Genomic DNA, 22952 nt, shown 5'->3' on the forward strand with positions numbered 1-22952 from the left:
TTGACTTTGATCTTTATGTCTACAGGAACAGTGCCAGAAGATTGGAGGACAGTAAATGTTGTACCCTTGTTCAAGAAGGGGAGTAGAGACAACCCTCAAAATTATAGACTTTGGTTGTCAGTGAAGTGTTGGAAAGGGTTAAAAGAGATAGGATTTGTAATCATCTAGAAAGGAATAAGTTCATTAGGGATAATCAACATGGTTTTGTGAAGAGTAGGTCATGCCTCACAAACTTTATTGAGTTCTTTGAGAGGGTGACCAAACAGGTGGATAAGGGTAAAGTGGTTGATGTGGTGCATATGGATTTCAGTAAGGCATTTGATAAGGTTCCCCACGGTAGGCTATTGCACAAAATATGGAGGCATGGGATTGAGGGCGATTTAGCGGTCGGGATCAGAAGTTGGCTCGTTGAAAGAAGACAGAGGGTAGTGGTTGATGAGAAATGTTCATCCTGGAGTTCAGTTACTAGTGGGGTACCGCAAGGATCTATTTTGAGTCCATTGTTGTTTGTCATTTTTATAAATCAACCGGATGAGGGCACAGAAGGATGGGCTAGTAAATTTGCGGATGACACTAAGGTCGGTGGAGTTGTGGGTAGTGACAAAGGATGTTGCAGGTTACAGAGTGACATAGATAAGCTGCAAAGTTGGGCTGAGAGGTGGCAAGTGCAGTTTAATGTGGATAAGTGAGAGGTGATTCACTTTGGAAGGAGCAATAGGAATAAAAGAGTACTGGGCTAATGGTAAGATTCTTGGCTGTGTGGATGAGCAGAGAGATCTCGGTGTCCAGGTACATGGATCCCTGACAGCTGCCACCCAGGTTGATAGGGTTGTTAAGAAGGCAAACAGTGTGTTAGCTTTTATTGGTAGGGGGAATTGAGTTTCGGAGACATGAGATTATGCTGCAGCTGTACAGAACTGCGGTGTATTCACATTTAGAGTACTGCGTATAGTTCTGGTCACCACGTTATACAAAGGATACGGAAGCTTTGGAAAGTGTGCAGAGGAGATTTACTAGGATGTTGCCTGGTATGGAGGGAAGGTCTTACAAGGAAATGCTGAGGGACTTGAGGCCGTTTTCGTTAGAGAGAAGAAAGTTGATAGGTGACTTAACTGAGACATATAAGATAACAGAGGGTTAGATAGGGTAGACAGTGACAGCCTTTTTCCATGGATGGTGGTGGTTAGCACGAGGGGACACAGCTTTAAATTGAGGGGTGATAGATATAGGACAGACGTCAAAGGTAGTTTCTTTACTCAGAGAGTAGTAGGGGCGTGGAACACACTGCCTGCAACAGTAGTAGACTCACCACCTTTAAGGGCATTTAAATGGTCATTGGGTAGGCATATGGATGAGGGTGGAATAGTGTAGGTTAGATGGGCTTCAGATTGATTCCACAGGTCGGCACAACTAGGAGGGCCGAAGGGCCTGTACTGAGCTGTAACGTTCTATGTTCTAACTCCCACAAAAGGGGAAGGTCTCTGATAAAGGATCTCATGACTACAATTGAGACAGGGGAGGGGGGATCTGGCTGCCTTTGCAATTATACAATGGATTTGGGTTGTTTTCTCATCTTGGTCAGATGAGAGTGGAGGGTATGAGCACCATGGCTCAGGAAACAATTCAAGTGGGACAAGGGAAAAAGAATGTGGTAACCATAAGGGACAGTTTAGTGAGGCGCACTGACACAGTTCACTACTGCAAAGGCAAAGGATCCCAGAGTGAGTGCTCAGGGCTGGAGAAGAGGTTGCAGTGCGACAGGTTATTCTGGTCCACGTAGGTACCAATAGTAAGGACAAGCAAAGAGGTTTGGCAGAGTCAGAATGAGTAGCTTGGCACCAAATTAAAAGCAGACCTCAAGTGTAATCAGTCAGTTGCAAATTGGCAAAGAGCAAATTCGAGATACAAATTTATATCTCAATACAAATTGATTCTGGTCCATGGGTCAATGGCACGAGTACTGGGAAACTGGAGGGGCGCTGCACCATAGTGATGGTCTACCCCTGTACCAGGCTGGGGTCAGAGTTCAAATGAACTGCACAAATAGGAAAGTAGAGAGGGACTTAACCTAAATAGAGGGGGCAAAGGATCAAGTATGAGAGGTAGCAAATTAAAGAGCAGAGTCAGGGCATGATTGATGGTAGGCAGCTCATGATAGGAAGGCATAAAGAGTGCAAAGTCTAGATTAGAGTGGTGCTGGAAAAGCACAGCAGGTCAGGCAGCATCCGAGGAACATCTGCAGTCCTTGTTTTTACCATAAAGAGTGCAAAGTCAAGAGTAAATCAGCAAAGGTTTGAAAAACAATAAAAGGATAAACTATGCAACAATATCCGGTTAGAAACAGAGGTTCGGTTGAGAGGCAAGTATAACTAATCAGGTAGGACGCTGACAGATATGAAAGATTTAAAGATTCATGTTAGAGTTAACCATCAAAGACACGAGAAGGAAGAGTTAGGGAGCTCCACTCTGAAACTATGATTTATCTAGAAGGGGACATTGAGACGACACACAAATGCTATTAATTAAATAAATTATTACTACAAAAAATAATATAATCATTGAAAGAAAGTCCGAGAAAGAGACACGCAACGTCACACCTAGACATGAAAACAACTGTCCAAGTGACAAGATCCTTATCACATGAACACCATTAGAAATCACAATAAGACAACACTCATAAAGAGACAGGAATGAAACCCTTGTTTCCAATCGATTAATGGGCTTTGCATGTACATTAAGGGCATGGTGAAGGAGAAGAGTGGACTTAATCAAAATGGACCGTTCACTTTTCTAAACTCCAATGGAAACAAGTCCAACCTTTATTGGAGGATTAGTTTAAGAATAAAAGAATGACTGTGATATGAAAGGAATATCAATATGGGAGTAGAAAACATCACAAATAAATTAACAAGCTAAAAGCTCACAACTTCATAAAGATGATCTTCACTGACTAATTAAGGAAGAGTAGTTAAATGATACAGCATCACATGAAAACGGGAGAAACTGAAACAAAGGGCGGCACGGTGGCACAGTGGTTAGCACTGCTGCCTCACAGCGCCTGTAGACCCGGGTTCAATTCCCGACTCAGGCGACTGACTGTGTGGAGTTTGCACGTTCTCCCCGTGTCTGCGTGGGTTTGCTCCGGTTTCCTCCCACAATCCAAAGATGTGCGGGTCAGGTGAATTGGCCAAGCTAAATTGCCCGTAGTGTTAGGTAAGGGGTAAATGTAGGGGTCTGGGTGGGTTGCGCTTCAGTGGGTCGGTGTGGACTTGTTGGGCCGAAGGGCCTGTTTCCACACTGTAAGTCTAATCTAAAAGGGTAAACCCCGACAATTGCAAAGCTGGAGACATCCAAATGTTATAAAAATAAGAGTTTCACTTCAAAACTATTCCCTTCTCTGGGAGATGGTACCTTACTCACTTGGAGCTTTACGATTCAAGATGGCAGTGGAGAAGTAGGCCCCTGAGCCTGGGGCTTGTCCACTCTGTCTGCTTTTCTTCTTGGTGTTTTTTTTTCCGGTTTTTGCTTCTACTCACATTCTGAGGAGAGCTTGGTCGTTAGGAAGGCAAACTCGACTGGATTTGGAGAGGGAGTGACTTTAGCAGCGGCAGCGTTGTGGGCCCGAGTCCTGGCGGCAAAGTAGCTACAGTATGGGTCAGCTGGTGAACCAGGAGTGAGATTCTGGCAACTGTATGGTAGAGGCTGGTAAAGTCCAGAGCATGATTCTGGTGGTGGCATTGATGAGGGGACTATCAACAGCAGTGGAACGTTGGGCTGTCTTTCATTTATTTTGTTTTATTTTTAAGTTACTCAAAATTGGGCCGATTATTGGCGACAATTTAAATTTTTCGCCATATTTTATATTAAATGCACGTGACAGTAAATGTTCCAATTACAATGAGTGAAAGACTAATAAAACTGGAAACGTTACAACTCTGAAAAAGTTTAGTGAGAAAATGTAAAAACATAAATGTGAGCCGTAGTCCTATAGTTTGGAGAATTAATAATGGAACATAAAAGAAATGGCATATGAATTGATCAGACTTCAATACAGAGAATAGAAGCAACATCCCAGAAACAGACGTCAACCGGGAAATGGAAGTGAGGGAGGAAGTTGAGAAAATTACAATCACTGGGCAAGTGGTTTTGAGAAAACAGGTCCCCATCCTCCTAAGGTTTTAAAAGAATGGTTGATCCGTTGCTTTTAACTTCTTTAAATTTCCTATATCAGGTGAGGTTCCATTTGATGAGGAATTGCTCATAAAGGAAAGAAGATTATACTCCAGTTTGACGTGGCTGCGCAGAGACTGTTTTGAATATTGCGTGCAGTGTTTTTATTTAAAGGACGATATAAATTGGAGGTGCGTTAGAGGAAACTTCGAAGATCGACACCTGAAATGAGTAGGTTGTTGGACAACATTGGACAGGTTGGACTTGTTTCCATTGGAGTTTAGAAAAGTGCATGGTTCATTTTGATTAAGTTCCCTCCTTCTCCCTCACCATGCCTTAATTAATTTAAATGCAAAGCCCATTAATTAGTTGGAAACATGGGTGATTTACTGATGGTGGCTAGTGGGTGAAAATTCCCACAGGTGATTGGTAGTGGGAAAAGCTGTATGGTTGTGCGTGTTAACACTTCTGGATATATAGAAAGAAGGTGAGGATAACGCAACTGAACTGTGTAAGATTCACAATGATCTTGACAGGGAAGATTTCAAAACAATATTTCCTTTCGTGGGTCAGTCAAGAATAAGATGTGTGCTACTGCACAGAACCAAACTGTGTTTGCGACTATATATTATACTTTTATGAATAAAGCATATTTTGGAATTTTAAAATGTCAGCACGTAGCATCCTTGAGACCCTGCTGGGAAAGGAGAGAGTGGATCCTGTTGTGTGGTCCCCTGAGCAGACTATCAAAGTCATTTGGTTAGAGACAAGTAAAATTGCAGATGCTGGAATCCAAGGTGGACAGACGGGAAGAACACAGCAAGCTGGGCAGCATTAGGAGGTGAAGTCAATGTTTGGGTGTAACCCTTGTTCAGGACTGGGGGTGGGTGTGGGGAGAGCTACAGATAAAGGGGATGGCGGGGGCAGGGCGCTGAAGTGGGGATAGGTGAAGACAGGTAGAGGGTACAATCTGGCAGAATGCCTCATTGCTAGAACTTTCCAACAAACACCAAAGGCAGCTTGGCTGGTGGTGAGAAGGGTGACCTGCGAAATCCTTCATGTATGCCTGGTCGGTCTGCATCACTGCAAGCTGCCCTTGAAGCCATTGTGCTGACGAGGAGACTGTCACATATCTCCCTTGGTAATGTGCCTTTGCAAGGGAAGTCTGGAGGAAGAGGTTTCAGTTGAGGTTTGTCCCGAGCAGCTCCGTAATGCAGGGCTCTGCTCTACGGTCAGTTCCCTGGGACACACACTGAGACAAATATCAGCTGTGCCTGGAGGACCATCAGGTCGGTAAAAGTCACTCATTGGTCTGACCAAAATTTGGTTGGTCTTACAGAACAAGGAATTGACCCTGACCGAATTTTGCAGATTGGCACATTCCAAGATCCAGGAATATGTGCTGAGGGACGCCCTAAAGTTTGGGGCAGTGTCACCAAGGCGCAGTGGGGAAAGACCACTGTCTGAGGTTCTTCTGCCAAAGTTAAATGGGGGTCTGTCCAGCTATCAAGCTCTCCTTATGCCTTGAATGTACGTAAACACAATCTTGTACAAGTAAGAGATGTCTTTGGTTGGTTTTTTGGACAAACTCCAAAGTTTGCTCGTTTCCTCATGTTACTGTACTCAAACAGTAATGGAAAAGGATAGACCAGATTCAAAAGATGACGTTCTAAATTGGAGGAAGGCTAATTTCGATGGTATTGGGCTAGAACTTTCAAAAGCTGATTGGGAGTAGATGCATTTGTGATTATGTGTACATAGACCTTTTCATAAATAAAATACAGTTGCGAAATTAAAAATTGTTTAAAGTAAGAGGCCTCCCTTTCAGATCAGAAATAAGGAGAGATGCTTTCCCTCAGAGTTGCATGGCTTTGCAAGTCTCTACCTCAGGAGGCTGTACACACTGCCTCGTGAGTATTTTTAAGACAGATGTTGGACAGATTCTTGTTAGGAAGGAGTGTCAAAGGTTACTAGAGGTCAAAGGAAACATGGACTTGAAAACAGAGATCAGCCCATGATCTTATTGAATGGTAGAGCAGGCTTGAGGGGCTAAAAGGTCTACTACTTCTGCTATTTTATATGTCCACATCTGACCTTACTGAGCTACCCCTAACCTCTCAGTTTTGACTGCCCAGTGTACAGCTTCTGAACCTCTCAGTCCCAGCCTTTCTCCCACTTGCTACTGGATCTCTATCCTCTGGATTGTCTGAATATACTAAGGGGAGATACCATATGACCAGCCAAATTGATCCCTGGCATTGACAGGCATCAGACTGCACCAACTGTTACAAAGCTATGGCATTGAGAGGGAGGATCACCAATGGTTATACTAAATGGTGGAGTGAATGAGTCATATAGTCTACTCATGCTCCCACTTTCTATGTTAGCTTCAGCCTTGATTTAGACAGATGCAATAGCAGAATACCAGAGGTAGTAAGCGCAGCTGCCCTCGATATCGAAGCCATATCCAAAAGTACAGGACATGAATGAAATGGAGAAAGATGGACATCACTGAGGGCCATGAAGAAAACCCTCCAGTAACCGAAATGAACTTTATTGGCAGATAGACATGGTTGACAATAGTCAGAAAGCACCGATTATAGCCACATGGAGAAAAGAGATCAGAATCAAATATCTTCATCTGGTTCCTCAATGATCTCCAGTCCATCAACATACCAGAAGGGTGGCCATTAGTTGATGCTAAGTACTCAGCAACATTCACACCCCAATGTTTGTATCTTTCTCAGAAAGTGGGAATAGCTTGATCAGGATAATACACAACACAAAAATGCAGATAATTGCTACCTCAAATATGAGAGCATATACCTCAATCAGTGATGCCCTTGAAGGTGGCACTATAAGGAAAGCATATCACCTTAGATTAATGCCTGCAGTGACAGAACACATGTCTGCTTCCCTAACTATTGAATCCTCGACCACTTTTTTTTTTCTCTGTTGTCTTTGTGTCCCACTGCATCGATGAGTCAGTTGTGGCAGCTTGGTTCTGGTCGCACACTCGCTATTCAGGAATGAATACAATTTAGAAACAGAGACAGAGATGTACAGTGGAGACTCCTGTGCTAACTGCCTCATATTGTCTGCTGATGGCTGACCAATCCTTCCCTCTGTATTATCAGCTTATAGCAGTGACCACATTTATAAATGCAGCATCAACAAAATGCTCAACGTTGCAGAATATACCAGAGAGAAGCCAACTGCAGCTTAAGCAGTTGCCCTGAGGAGACAGTGGTACGGCCCCCTCGGTGCTTTGAGGGGGAGGGTTTGTCAAATTTATAAGGAGATGTCAGTTACCTAGGAGAATAAAAGGGTGGTTATGGTAGGAGATTTTAAGTTTCCAGACATAGACTGGGACTACTATGGTGTTAAAGGTTTAGATGGATTGGAATTTATCAAGTATGTACAGGACAATTTTCTGATTCAGTATGTGGATGTACCTACTAGAAAAGGTGCAAAACTTGACCTACTCTTGGGAAATAAAGCAGGGCAGGTGACTGAGGTGTCAGTGGGAGAGCACTTGGGGGCCAGCGATCATAATTCTATTAGTCTTAAAATAGTGATGGAAAAGGATAGACCAGATTCAAAAGATGACGTTCTAAATTGGAGGAAGGCTAATTTCGATGGTATTGGGCAAGAACTTTCAAAAGCTGATTGGGAGTAGATGTTCACAGGCAAAGGGATGGCTGGAAAATGGGAAGCCTTCAGAAATGAGAAAACAAGGTTCCAAGGACAGTATATTCCTGTTTGGGTGAAAGGAAAGGCTGATAGGTGTAGGGAATGCTGGATGATTAAAATAGTTGAGGGCTTTCATTAAGAAAAAGGAAGCATATGTCAGGTGTATACAAGATAGAGTGAGTGAATCTTTAGAAGAGTATAAAGGCAGGAGGAGTATACTTGAGAGAAATCAGGAGGGCAAAAATGGAGCATGAGGTCACTTGAGCAAATAGGGTTAAGGAGAATCGAAAAGGCTTTTATAAATACATGAAGGACAAAAGGGTAACTATGGAGAGAATAGGACCCCTCAAAGATCAGCAACTTGTAAAGGTTTATAAAATCATGAGGGGCATGGATAGGATAAATAGACAAAGTCTCTTCCCTGGGGTGGGGAAGTCCAGAACTAGAGGGTGAGAGGGGTAAGATATAAAAAGGGACCCAAGGGGCACCTTTTTTTCACACAGAGGGTGGTATGTGTGTGGAATGAGCTGCCAGGGGGAGTGATGGAGGCTGGTACAATTGCAACATTTAAAAGGCATCGGGATGGGTATATGAATAGAAAGGGTTTGGAGGGATATGGGCCGGGTGCTGGCAGGAGGGACTAGATTGGGTTGGGATATATGGTTGGCATGGATGGGTTGGACCGAAGGGTCTGTTTCCAGGCTGGACATCTCTATGAGTTCCTGCATGTGTGGTTAGCCGGAACACTGTCTATACCCTGGAATTTGACCATGAGTCAGGATGTGCAGTCCAAAAGTCAGAGCTGCTCTTAAATAAAAGTTACTGCTTAAAAAAATGACAACTACTAATTTTTATAGTCATACAGCATGGAAACTGACCATTCAGTTCAACTAGTCTGCGGCAACCATTTTCCCAAACTAAACTAGTCCTACCTGTCTGAGCTTGGCTCACATAACTCCAACCCTTTCCTATCCATGTACTCAACAAAATGTCTTTTAAACGTTGTGACTACACATGCATCCACCATTTCCTCTGGAATATCATTCCACACACAAACCCACCCTCTGTGTGAAAGGCTGCCACTCACCTCTTTTGTTATCACTTAAATGTTAGTAAGTGAATTTAAACAAAAACTTCAGTTATAACTCTTGCAAAAAGATTAAAAATCTGCTCTTTACACAAACTCCTTAACTTTGAGAAAAGGAAACCAAGCTACATTATGCACCATCTAACTCTGCCTTTCTCTTCTCTGTCCACTTCAGCAAACCTGAGCCTGCGGCCCAGCGACACCAGCCTGCCCCACACTGCTCCCCAGGCACACCGGCCTGCCCCACACCACTCCAGGGCCCCAGGCCCGCCCCACACCGTTCCCGGGCCCCAGCCACACCGGCCTGCTCCACACCACTCCCTGGGCCCCAGCCACACCGGCCTGCTCCACACCACTCCCTGGGCCCCAGCCACGCCGGCCTGCTCCACACCACTCCCTGGGCCCCAGCCACGCCGGCCTGCCCCACACCGCTCCCCAGGCAGGGCAGCCTGCCCCACACCGCTCCCGGGCCCCAGGCACGCCGATCTGTTCCACACCACTCCCCAGGCCCCAGCCACACCAACCTGCCACACATCGCCCCCGGGCCCCAGGCACACCAGCCTGCCCCACAATGCTCCCTGGCTCAGCCACGCCGGCCTGCCCCACACTGCTCCCGGAGCATAGCAACACCGTCTGCCCCACACCACGCCCGGGGCATAGCAACGCTGGCCTGCCCCACACCGCTCCCCGAGCCCCGGCCATGCCAGCCCGCCCCACACCGCACCCGGGCCCCAGGCACAGTAATCCTGAAATGCTTCAAATTCCTCCATGGTTGGGGAACAAGGGCAAGATGTTGGATTTCTTTATCAGAATTGTAAGTGATTGAAATAAATTGGTCAGTACAGCTGTCGATAATTCAAAATAGTTGTCATTTAACTTCAGTATTTTAAATGGACTAAAGTTACTGACCTTGATGGAATGATGGCATGAGTGTGCCTTGACACTTCAAGTCCCTGAATTCCTATGAATGGGATGAAATATTCTCCACTTTCTAGATGGGTACACCTGCACAGCAGTCACTATCCTGACATCAGCCCAAACAATTTGGTTAAGTTGACTGGTGCTGTCTCACCGGTGCCAATATCTATTCCATCCTACTTTTAAAAAAAGTACTAAAGTTGAACATCAAATTTCAACAGATGCCTACACTGGGAAATTTAGAGAAATCCATGCTCATTTATTGCCAATTATCGACAGCTTATTTTTCACTTCAAATCAACAGTTACAACATTCTCCACGTGTGGTCAATGTCTGCTCATCACATCACTGGTCACACATAATTCTGATCCAATAAGAAATAGTAAAACTTCTAACGGGTGGTTATGACACAGCAGTTCATTTAAAAATCTGAATTTCTGAATGATGGTTGGCATTATATTCACATGCTGAATTGTTTTGGAACCTGACTTTGATTTAAAATCCATACATGCAGGAAATGACTCCATTTCAGGTTCACCTCATTGTAGTAAAGTGACGAGAATTTGGACATTGGATATTCTTTCCTAACCACACGTGATCAACATTTCTCCCAGCACAGTACCCATTCACTATCGGTTCGAAAAAACAAACTGGACCACTTGTATCGGCAAAAAAGCAGCAATTTATAAATATTCATAAAATATTTATTTCCCCAGAGGAAGTAAGGGAACTATTTTCTTTCATGCTATTACATCTTTGTTACAATCTGCAAAACTACAGCAGAGAATTTTATTTTCATGCACTGAAGTGTGCAAAGCAAGTGAATTGTTGAAACCTTTAAAAATTAAGTGTTCTGTACATTCAAGTTTTCAGTTATGCACTAAATTTGCAAACAAAACCCCCACAATCGAATGCCTCCTGTACGCACTCTGGTTCTGCAATATTGCAAGTCACAGATTGAGAAGCTTTTCGACAACTTTCATCCTCTTAAAGCTCCACCTTGACAATTACAAAAATACCATTTTCGATATGCAGAAATATACAGCGCCATTTGCTGGGCGTGGCAATTTCAAATTTGATTAGGTACGGTATTCCCAAACCTTCCAACACTTTCTAATTTTAACAATCTTTGTGAATCTGACTAGCCTATGTATTTTCTTAAAAAAAAACTTACATTTTTGTGGCTTATTACATTAGAACATCACAGAAAGATGTACATAGAGTTTCAGCATTTCTCTCTTAGACTGGCACTGAAGTTCTATGTTGATATAACATTTTGATAGTGGCACTTCCAGCTTTCATTCATCATTGCAAAGAGCAGGATTTACAGATAAACATCCAGTTTTACAGGTACAGCATTAGCTTAAAATACAGTTCAGTACCATTTAATACCCTTATATTTGGTCTTGGTGCCAAGTATTAACTCAAAGCTACTGAAAAAGTCTTCAACAATAGAAATGTTGCCAATTCTTAAGAGTATTTTACATATAATCCCCACATTTAGAGCAAACATTCACTTCTCATCTAATGATCCAGATGATGCAAGATCAAGAAATTTAAATTCCTGGATAACAGATAACGTGTCAAGATGGCCACTATTTGCTCAGGATAATCACATGTCTACAGATCTAGGACAATACAGGTCATCACATACTGTGTAACACAGTACAGCAGTTACACACAGATACCCATACAGAGAACAATGACCTATGAGGTGGGAAATGTAGATAAATGGTCTTCGATCTGTTCCAGAAACCCAGGCAGCAACAGCAGGACTTATTCTGTACCAGTTTCATGTGACTATGTCCCCACTGCCATTCCCTGTCTGTAAGCCACTTGTTTGAGGCTGAGTTGATGTCAACTCCACATCAGCATCTCTAAAGAAGTTCACAGCATCACCACTTACATTGATAAGGCACTGTGCCTAGAGAAAGAGACAATAGAGTACGTAACCATTATGAGCAAAAGATGAAACATTCATGCAGCACATGACAGATCTTTAATTTTTTTTAAAGCTATGATTAAGTTGATGTAAAAGTTAATGACTGATATCACAAATTGACCAAAAAAGGAACAATTCTGTGTTTTGTTGTCTTTGAAACTTTCACCTTAACTCTTAATCTTTCGTCCTCTGATGCTCGTTAAGACCTATCTCTTTGGCCACATAATACCTTTCAGCCCTCGAGTACATTCCTTAATTCAAACAAATCATGGTTAATCTGCATTTTAAGGCCATCTACTCACCTTGAGTAACCCTCAAAACTCTTGCCTAACACAAATCTATCAATTCCAGATCTTCAACCTTAAACTGACTATTCAACCTCAACAAATATTTGGGCGACAAGTGTTCTCAATGTCCTCTACAGTTTGTGTGAACAGGCTGGTTCGCAATTTTAAGACAATGGCTATTTGATCTGGACTGACACACCAAAGGACATAGGGCAGACAGAAACTACTGAATCCTTCAACTATCTTAAAATTAACCTTCAATCACCTAAATTCCAGGAAATACAATCCTAGTCCGGGCAACCTACTCTCATAACTTAACTGCCTTAGCTCAGATATTACTCTGACAAGTCTGTGCTGAACTCCTTCCAACACCAACATATTCTTTGTGATGTGCAGTGTTTAGTTTGGAATGCGATATAGTCCAAATGGTGTCAAATCAGAGATGTGTACAGTTGTAACATAATTTACGCCCCCTTCTATTTTCAGCTCTTATGATAAAGGCCCACTTCCCATTCTCCTTATCCACTACCTTGGAGCGGTTTCTGATAAATTACAGTGAAATGCTGCATAATAACATCGCATACCATCATAAATCATCCGATCTACAACAACAGAGATGGTGGCAAATTGATATCACTCCAGAGACCCAGACTAAGGGTCTGGGGATTAAAGGAAATTCTGAAGATGCTGGAAATCTGAAACGAATATAGAATTTTGGAGAAAAATCAGTGGTGGCTATCCCTCTACTTTTCTTTCCAGCTGTGCAGCCTTGGAAGGCTGTGCAGGGCAGTGATTTCTGGAACTGGAACACAGAGGGAATGTTGCTCAGCTGTCCCGGCTGCAGCTGTGGAGGGAGAAGCTGTGGAGATGGCGGCTCTGAAGAAGATGTGCAGGTTAGCTGAATTGGCCATGCTAAGTTGCCCACAGTGTTAGGTGAAGGGGTAAATGTAGGAGTATGGGTCTGGGTGGTATACGCTTGTGGACTTGTTGGGCCGAAGGGCCTGGTTCCACACTGTAAGTAATCTAATCTAATCGTGTCAGACTTGAAACATTAACTCCCGCTTCTTTCCCCATAGATGGCGCCAGATACACTGAGTTTCTTCAGCATTTAGTGTGTTATTTTAGGGCTCTGGGGTCTGATGTTCAAAGCCCATTCTGTCGGCTGGTGGAATTTAAATGGCATTAAAACATGTGGAATATAAAGCTAGCTCTAGTAGTGGTTTAAACTGAATAGTGGGGGCAAGGGACCAAAGTTGGGAAAATGTGACAAATATAGAGTACAGCCAAAGGCAAAGGACAATGTATTAATACAGGAAATGGTAAATAGACTGTGAGAAGAAGGGATAGCAACTATGAATCCACAGGCCAACCAGTAAATGGGATTAGAATTTACAAAGAGAGCGAAAAGATAAAATTAAAGCCTCTGTATCCGAATGCACAAAGCATTTAAAACAAAACAGATGACCTGACAGTGCAAATAGGAATAAGTACAATCTGTAACCATTACAGAGACATGGCTTTGGGATTGGGTCTGGATTCTTGAAGGAAAAAGGTGGAGGTTGACACTGCTAGCTAATGGTGATATGAGCACAGCAAAGAGGGATGAGCTAAGTTTAGGAAAGCAAGATGCGGAACAAATTAGGTAGAAATGAGAAAGGAGAAAGCAAGAAGTCCCTTGTGGAAATGGCATACAGATCCACTAACAGTAACAGCACGTCAGAGTGGAGTATAAACAAATAAATAATAAGAGCTGGTCAGAAAAGTACATGATAACTGTGGAAGAATTTAATCTATTATTAATATCAACTGGTGGGCAAAGGTAGCAGACATGTGGAGTTCAGAGCATGTTTACAGGGCTGTTTCCTACCTGGAGCCGGCCAGAAAGAAAGCCACACTAAGTTAGCATTGTACAATGAGACAGGATTAATGAGCAATCTCAGAGCTAAGGTGCCCCATTATATGATTGAATTTTACATTCAGTTACAGGGAGAGATGAGTGGGAGCAAGACTACTTTTCCAAATTTAAATCAAAGCAATTATGAGGGCCGGAAAGCAGAGTGAATTAGCAAATTGTTTCAAATGAAGGGTCAATAGAGCTGCAGTAGCAAACATTTATGGGGATATTTCGGAACATACAGAATAAAAATACTCCAATGAATAAGAAGAACTACCAAGTGTTGGACCCACCATTAGTGGTTAAGGTGAAAAGCTAGTATCAAACTAAAACAAATTTTGCATTGATAGGTGGCAGGTTAGAAGGTTGGACGAATGAGTAAAACACATCCAGACAGTCAAAAACATTTAAATTAAGTGGGAAAAATTAGATTTTGAGAGAAAGTTGGTCAGAAATATAAAAATAGGTAGTAAGAGTTGCTATAAATAATGAAAGAATACAAACAAAGAGTTAGAGCGAGTGTTGGCTCTACATAATGAGACTGGGGAATTAATAATGGTGGACAGGAAAAGATTTGCCCCTTGCCCCAGATGTCATTGATTTAAGGTATGGCATGTGGTTTACAAAGAATGTGAAGAACTGTTGTTTAATCAAAGGATGGGAATCCGGAATTCACTGCCTATGATGGCAGAGGCAGAAATCCTCATAATATTCAAGGAATATTTAAACGTACACTTGTGATACCAAGGTATAGAAGGCAGTGGGCCAAATGCTGGAATATAAGATAAGAATAACAGATGCTTGTTTGATTGGTGCAGACTTGATGGGCTTTTTCTATGCTGCAGACCTCTCTGACTCTGAGAATAAGACAGTCTATTTCTACCTTTAAACATCACTTCAGTTCACTGTCTCAGCATATCTATTGCTGAAGTCCTCTTCCTTGGTTGTTGCCTCAAGATTTGATAAGTATGGTACACTACTGCCTGGTGCCCTCTGCCTTTAAACTTGAGGCAATCCAAATTTCTACTGCTAATTTCTTGACTCGCATTAAGGCCAATTCCTCGTTCCAGGTGACTTGCTGAACCATAATGGCCCATTCTTGAACAAACAACATATAGATGTTAAAATTCTCACCCTAAGTTTCAATCACTCCATGTTGTTACCCCTCCCCAGGAATGGAACACAACACGGTTGTCTGAGGAGTGTAGCTTCAAAAACACGTAAGCAGCTAGAGACCTCCCAGCACAAAGCAGTAGATACATGGGAACATAGTTACCTGCAAGTTTCCCTCCAAGCCATTCTGATTTGAGAACATATCACTGTTTGTTTGGTGTCACTGGGTCAAATTCCTGGATTTGCCTGTCTAAGGACACGGGTTTACGTACAGCATATAAACTGCAGCAGTTGAAGAAGGCATCTCTCCACCCACTGTCTCAAGGATACCTGGGGGATGGGAAATAAACGCTGCCCCAGCCAGCGAGACCCATTTCAGATGACTGGGGAAAAAAAAGCTGCTCCACCTCCATAACCTTCAGAAATACATTAACTCCTTCAGTTGACTTCTTGCACATCACTAATTTTAACTGCACTGCCATTGATAGCCATGCTTCAGTCTGGAACTCTGCCCCATGCATGTCTGCCCTTCTCTACATCACTCCCAATCTTTAAGACTTGCCTTAAAATTGAAGTGTTTGAGAAAACCTTTGGTGACCGGGCATAATACCTCCTTATGCGATTTGGTGTTATATTCTATTTTATAATGTTCCTCTGAAACACCTTAGGCAGTTTCATTACATTAAAAGCTGGACATAAATCAGTTGTGGCAAACCAGAAGGCCACTGGATTGATCTATTTTACAGGGCTCTAATTTTATTCAAATAATTTAGCATCAATTCATGCTTTTTTTGAAAAACATTTGTCGATTATTGCTATTCAAGCAAGACAGGTAGGCCACGTTTGCTGATCATTACTTGTCCTCATTCTAAAATTGTTGAGTACAAAAGTTAAAAATGGAACTGGGTTAAAAACCTTTAAAGATAAATTGTTAAGAGGCATTTAAACTCCAGAGTTCAATGGAAATATTTATTAAGCATTCCAAGGACATTTGCTTGACGCCTTTGTTGCTTCACAGATTCTTCCACAGAAAAGGGTGAAGGATTCATCAGTGGTGGTGGGACTGTGGGCTGAGGTAAGCAATACTAGTTTAATCTGAACAAGGTTTGCTTCAAACGTGGTTAGTTTAATGCATTTTACAAGGTATTAGAAGATAGCCTTAATACTGCTATAAAAATAGATGATCAATTTTTAAAACTGGAGTAACAGACCTGATTTTTGTTGGGATTTTCCATAAACACACACTGCTTCATGATATAAGACACGACTGCATTTCCTCCCAAGGCAGCGACATGGGCCCGCACCATAGCAAACACTTCAGCAATGAATGCATGAAGAAATCCACTTACTCCGCCTTCCTGCACAAAAATAAAGTAGGTTCAAAATTCAAAATCACGTACTTTCCATCTCTCTTTGATGGTCTTTTACTTGTTGTAATTTGGCAGTTGATCAGTAAAACTGCCCGCTACCCATAAAAATCACCTTGCTCACTCTTTCTTTCCTAATAAGGGAATTGTACAAAAATGGAAGAGATTCGAAGTGAGATTCCAGGATTTAAAAAGAAAGTTCAAAATTACATTCTCAAACATGTTCATTCTTTTAAATGGTAAACCTCTTCCACTGTTACAATAAGGAAATTGCACACATTGGTCTCAAATTTGTTTCAAATGTGTGTTCTATTTTTAATATTTTTAACTTGAAGCAACAAACCTCCTTTTCTAGGCTTGGTGCAACCCACTTTGATGATCCTCAAATGGTGAGAATTTTCTCACTCGGTAATTTCATGTAATTTTATACACGTCCAGCTGAAATGTTCTTAGCTGAAACAACTAGTGGTTTCTTCATTGCTGCTCAGAGATAATAGCTGTGACTCTGTAGAAGCACTGTTGAAGGAGTCAAGACAGGTCTTACTCCAGCCAACTCAGACAGAGGGGTAGGCTGACATTTCAATGGATAGTGAAGAAGTGTTACACTGACAGAAGTATTATCCTTTTGAATGGGACATTAGACACTTTGATTGCTATCTTGGGTGGACGTACAACAATAACTTTCCTTTATATTACTACTTTAACACAACTCAACAACCCAAGCAACTTCACCCGAATAATTTAAAAGGGATATTAGGGTAGAAGTGAGTTTTTAAAACTCTTAAAGACAGAGAAGTACAGATGGAGCTCCAGAATTTAGAATTTTGGAAACTGATGGTTTAGTGACTAACTTAGGTACAAATACAATTGGGGATATTCAAGAAACCAGAATTACAGGAGCACAAACATCTTAAAGGATAGTGGGCTGAAAGTTACTTAAACAGGGAGAGGCAAGGCTATGGGGATATTTGACAGCAAGGATGAGAAATTTAAAACTAAGGCAATGCTTAACTTGGAATCAGTAAGTCAACGTCAGAGGAAATGTTGTGAAGGAAATACTTTTGTGAAGGACTTCTTTTAAAAACAAGGTCAGAGTGTCTTTCTAGAACAGTGACAGACTGCTGAATTGCAGGAGACTATAAACTCCTGTAATTTTAATGGAAAAATGTTTATACTGAAGGATTCACAAGACAAATATTTAACACCATTTAATAAAAACTGAAATAAGAACAGATGCTGGAACTCAGAAAAAAAAAGGAAAAACTACTGGAAAAGCTCAGCAGTGACCCTTCATCTTGAGGAAGGTTTTAAAGACAATACAAAAACAGAAATTGCTGGAAAAGCTCAGCAGGTCTAGCAGCATCTGTGAAGAGAAATCAGAATTTCGGGTCCTTCCTCACTCATCAAATTGTCTCCCTAATGCAAGGCAGATATAGTGCATCGAGTCAGTTAAAGAAAATTAAGTTGATAATCTGTAAAACCAGGTTTCATTCTGGGATCTGATTTGTCCAGTTGCAGCATCAGCTGGAATGACAGCAGACAGCTGTAGCCAATGAAAAATATTTCAAACTGCTTCTAACAGTAAGGGCCAAATGCAGCAGAACAGGGGAATATCATGTTATTGGCATGCATTTGAGTAATTACTGCATCTCTTTACGAAGGATGACAGCAATACCACATTTACATTTGAAAGCTAAATTGATAAGAAAAACTGCTGTGTCTGTATTTGACAACATCTAGCAAAGGTAAGTGCATACATTTAGTAGCTTATTGAGCTTTATACTACAAAAATGGCACCCCAGATCACACCATTTCTAGATTACGAGATTTCACTGGTTGTAGGCTGTAAGGCAAAAGCAAAGCTACCATCTTCCAATAAGAATGTATTTTCTTTGACATAAAATGACTGTAGAAAGTATAATATAAAGTTAAAAAACAACTATATTTTCTTAAACTGCTGTCAGTTAAGAATAATGTTCATAGCAGTCTGGAAATTTTTTTTCCCGGTAGCAGGGTTGGAGGGTTTGAGCTAGAGGGAGAGGCTGAACAGATGGGCTGTTTTCCCTGGAGCGTCAGAAGCTGAGGGGTGACCTTACAGAGGTTTATAAAATCATGAGGGGCATGGATATGATAAATAGACAAAGTCTTTTCCCTAGGGTGGGGGAGTCCAGAACAAGAGGGCATAGATTTAGGGTGAGAGGGGAAAGATATAAAAGAGACCTAAAGGGCAACTTTTTCAGACAGAGGGTGGTATGTGTGTGTAATAAGCTGCCAGAGGAAGTGGTGGAGGCTGGTACAATTGCAACATTTAAAAGACATTTGGATGGGTATATGAATAGGAAGGGTATGGAGGGATATGGGCCAGGTGCTGGCAGGTGGGACTAGATTGGGTTGGAATATCGGGTCAGCATGGACAGGTTGTACTGAAGGGTCTGTTTCTAAGCTGTACATCTTTACATCTCTAAAAGAATGAGAGAGGGGGTTTCAAGGGCTTTAAGTGCCTGTCTGGACAAGCAGATTTTAGATTTGCTAATCATTCTGTAGGTGAACAATCTAACTCAATTGGTGTGTACCACATCCAATCTACTTTTCCGGTAGTTCATCTCTACAATTTCAGTCCTTCGAATCCTAGAACCATGTTGGTAAATGGATTGGTTCTGAACCCATTGCATATATACAAATCGGTCACTTCACAAGAAGCAACTCTTCTAATAATGTTTTGATATGACCGTAACATCTGAAAACAAAACAATACAAAAGTATTGCAAAGGATTGTTTTCGGAATTAACTAAATTATTTAGTGTTTAATTATAGTTATTAACTTGCAAGCCATACCCACCACACATCCATGAAATAACAGCGAATGAAAATTGTCAACATCAATTTTATGGAAAACTGCACAGCACAACTGCAAAACACAGACTAAAGCACATTTTTCACTTATTATGCAATACCACACAGAGACTAAAGCAGATGACTTCCCAGATTTCCCGCTCACCTCACGCAGAGATGTGGTTTCCCGAATGAAGAACATATTGATGATTCCGAGATATTTAGTTATTTTTGCACCAGGAATGAAGGAGAGGGGGGTCATTTCCACTACAGTGACTGTGGAGGTTGTGCATGATATTGGTGAGCGATGACGTGTATGCGCTTCAGCCAGTGGGCTCGCTTTGTCAAGTGAAGCAACTACAATGGGTGGAAGAGACAGAACAAAGTAGAATGCAATTAGTGGTGAAAGATCAATTTGTTTAGATGCACATGTGCTCTTTGTCATACCTTTTCAGAGCAGATGCAAAGTGATATATTCAGCACATGAAGCTCAGTAATGGAGCAGGCAATGGGCTACATTAAAGAGTGGATGATCATGCAGAACATGCAAATAAAAAGGCATAAATAGCTAGAATGGGATCTTTTTTTAAAAAAAAGTGGCATTCCTCCAAAAGGCTCAATTTTCCCCAAAAGGGAGCATTTTAATAGCGATGGCTGCATTGGCGGTATCTCAATACAAAAAGAAATCAAGGGAGACTTTTTTTTGCTGAACAGAAGTATTGATCAAGAGTGTGAAAGATGTTACTTTAGCAGAATGCACTATTTTGACATGTTCATCTCCAGGTTAATGCTGTCCAAATGAAAGTTAACTAATTTCTGTTAAACATTCTCTGGACAAAAGGTGCAGCTTTCACACTCAACATTGCGTGTGCCATTGATTTGCAATGCCATTACTGGGTAGGACAGTCCATCCTTCACCACTGCGGATCATAGGCATGTCTCCGATTATTATCACCATGATAAACTGTAACTTCCGCCTACTTGTTTTAATTGATCCACGCCTTATGGTCTGAGCTTTCTGTTTAATGAACTCTATCCAGCTGCTGCATCTGTCTGCAAAGGAACTGTAATCAACTGAGGTAGCTAAAAACAACACACAGAAAAGAAAAAGAAAAATGGATGACGTCTATTGCCTACTGCAATGCCCCTCTGATGAACCAAACAACACCGCATTAAGGGTCTGAAAAGGAGAACGAAGACCCTTTCCTTGGCTGAGTTCACAACCTGGTTTACTCACCTCTTTGTGCTGCTGGAGTGACTTGCTGCAAGTTGCCACTTTCTGTAATCCCTGAGAGAAAGATTTTATGAGTATATTGGAAAATCAATATCCAGCATACCAAGGGATTTGTTCATCACATCTAGAATTATTCATCATTACCTCCGCAAGTCACATTATAATCTTAAATCACAATCTTACAGTTCTGAACTTTACAATGTGACCAAAGAATTACACTAGAGAAAGAAAAAAACTCTGTTGAAGCACTTCCTTAATGAGACACAGGTAATCAAGAAGCAAATTGTACTCAAACTAATTGAATTATAATCAATCTGCATTTTAAATAAAACTACTCAAACCAGAAAACAGAGGGGCACTATTTTTATACTCAATGCAGCATCCTACTCAGTGGTGGTTTTATAACTTAACAGATACATAGCTTGAATCATGGATTCTAAAATGATAGGTTGATTTTAATCAAATGTTAACCAATCAATGGATAAGTCACATCCAGTTGCTAATGATATGGAAAGGGAGTAAAAGGCAGTGATAAATGACACGTATACTAATGCCTTCTAGTAAGAGGAGACAGTGGCGTAGTGTTGATGTCATTGGCTAATGCTCTTAAGGACATGTGTTTGAATCTCACCATGGCAGACAGTGAAATTGGAATTAAAATACTAAATCAAGAATTAAAAATGAGTTGAATGGTGACTGAGAATTAATTAGTGATTGGCCTAAAATCGAACAGTTTTACTAACTTTCTTTAAGAAGCGAATACCACAGCTGAGCATATCAGTGCAAAATCAAAGGTGATAAAGGTGTCAGTCTGCATATCAAGAAATGGCTGAAAACACTGGATATTACAAAGGTTGCGAGACCAGATGACAATCAGACAATAGCACTGAAGACTTGCGCTCCAGGATGAAACATACAAAAGAGGAGGAACAGGCTGTTTGGCTTTTCAAACCAGCTCCACCATTCAACATGATCACGGCTGATCATTTCCACTTTCTCCCCATACCTTTGATCCCTTTGACCTTAATGATTACATCAAACTCCTTCTTGAAATCATTCAATGTTTTGGCCTCAACTGCTTTCTATGGCAGAGAATCCCACAGGCTCATCACTCTCTAGATGAAAACATTTCTTATCTACACCCTAAATAGCCAACCCTGTATCCTTGGACAGGAAGGAGAAAGTGAGGTCTGCAGATGCTGGAGATCAGAGCTGAAAATGTGTGGCTGGAAAAGCGCAGCAGGTCAGGCAGCATCCAAGGAACAGGAGAATTGACGTATCGGGCATAAGCCCTTCTTCAGGAATTCCTGAAGAAGGGCTTATGCCCGAAACGTTGAATCTCCGCTCTTTGGATGCTGCCTGACCTGCTGTGCTTTTCCAGCAACACATTTTCAGCTCCTTGGACAGGAAGCCCTGGTTCTGGATTCCCCAGTCAGTATTGGGAATATTATTTTTGTGTTTATCCTGTCTAGTCCTGTCAGAATTTTATAGGTTTCCAGATGATTCCCCCATCTCATTCTTCTAAACGGTGGTGAATACAGTTCTAACCAATCCAATCTCTCTTCATAAGTCTATTCTACCATCTCAGGAATCAGTCTGGTATACCTTCACTGCATTGTCTCCACAGCCATCTAAGGAGACCAAAATTGCACATGATATTTTAGGTGTGGTCTCATCAAGGCCCTGTAAAAATACAGCAAGACATTCCTGCTCCTGTACCCAAATCCTTTCATTATGAAGGCCAAAAAGCCATTGGTCTTATTTCCTGCTTCTTGTTCCTGCATGCTTACTTTCAGCAACTGGTGAACAAGGACCCCATGGTCTTGTCACAATTCCACTTTCCCAACCTATTGCCATTCAGATAATTTGCCTGGGAGAAAGTGAGGACTGCAGACGCTGGAGATCAGAGCTGAAAAATGTGTTGCTGGAAAAGCGCAGCAGGTCAGGCAGCATCCAAGGAGCAGGAGAATCGATGTTTCGGGCATAAGCCCTTCTTCAGGAATTTGCCTTCCTGTTTTTGCTGCCAAAGTGGATAATGCCGCATTCATCTGCCAAGCGTTTGCCCACTTACTCAATTTGTCCAAATCACAGAGAGGCATTTTTGCATCTTCCTTACAGCTCACTTTTCCACCCAGCTTTGTGTGGTTTCCAAGCTTGGCGCTGTTACATTTAGTTCTATCATCCACATCATTAATATAAACTGTGAATAGCTGGGGATGGAGCACTGATCCCTGCACTGCTTGCCACTGGGAAAAATACCAGTTTATTCCTGCTCTATGGAGGAGAAAGTGAGGACTGCAGATGCTGGAGATCAGAGCTGAAAATGTGTTGCTGGAAAAGCGCAGCAGGTCAGGCAGCATCCAAAGAGCAGGAGAATTGACGTTTTGGGCATGAGCCCTTCTTCAGGAAGGTTCC

The 22952-nt window shown here is 41.8% G+C and overlaps 1 protein-coding gene across 10 annotated transcripts in view; it reads right to left on the reverse strand.

Moving 5' to 3' along the window:
• Nucleotides 1-10163: 10163 nt before the first annotated feature.
• Nucleotides 10164-22952, reverse strand: part of c2cd5 (C2 calcium dependent domain containing 5) — a 135204-nt gene continuing 122415 nt past the window's right edge. For 6 of the 10 annotated variants that reach the window (XM_060842987.1, XM_060842989.1, XM_060842986.1 and 3 more), the window contains 5 exons: nucleotides 20541-20591; nucleotides 20285-20386; nucleotides 19470-19660; nucleotides 16316-16462; nucleotides 10164-11792 (listed from right to left, as the gene is read on the reverse strand). In XM_060842987.1, the coding sequence (XP_060698970.1) occupies nucleotides 11661-11792; nucleotides 16316-16462; nucleotides 19470-19660; nucleotides 20285-20386; nucleotides 20541-20591 (623 nt within the window). In that variant the 3' untranslated portion in view covers nucleotides 10164-11660. Of the gene's footprint in view, nucleotides 11793-16315; nucleotides 16463-19469; nucleotides 19661-20284; nucleotides 20387-20540; nucleotides 20592-22952 lie in introns of those variants that run through there. The other 4 variants (XM_060842995.1, XM_060842988.1, XM_060842990.1 and 1 more) reach the window with 3 other exon arrangements.

This window comes from Hemiscyllium ocellatum, chromosome 23 (assembly GCF_020745735.1).
Source record: "Hemiscyllium ocellatum isolate sHemOce1 chromosome 23, sHemOce1.pat.X.cur, whole genome shotgun sequence".
Classification (NCBI taxonomy): Eukaryota; Metazoa; Chordata; class Chondrichthyes; order Orectolobiformes; family Hemiscylliidae; genus Hemiscyllium; species Hemiscyllium ocellatum.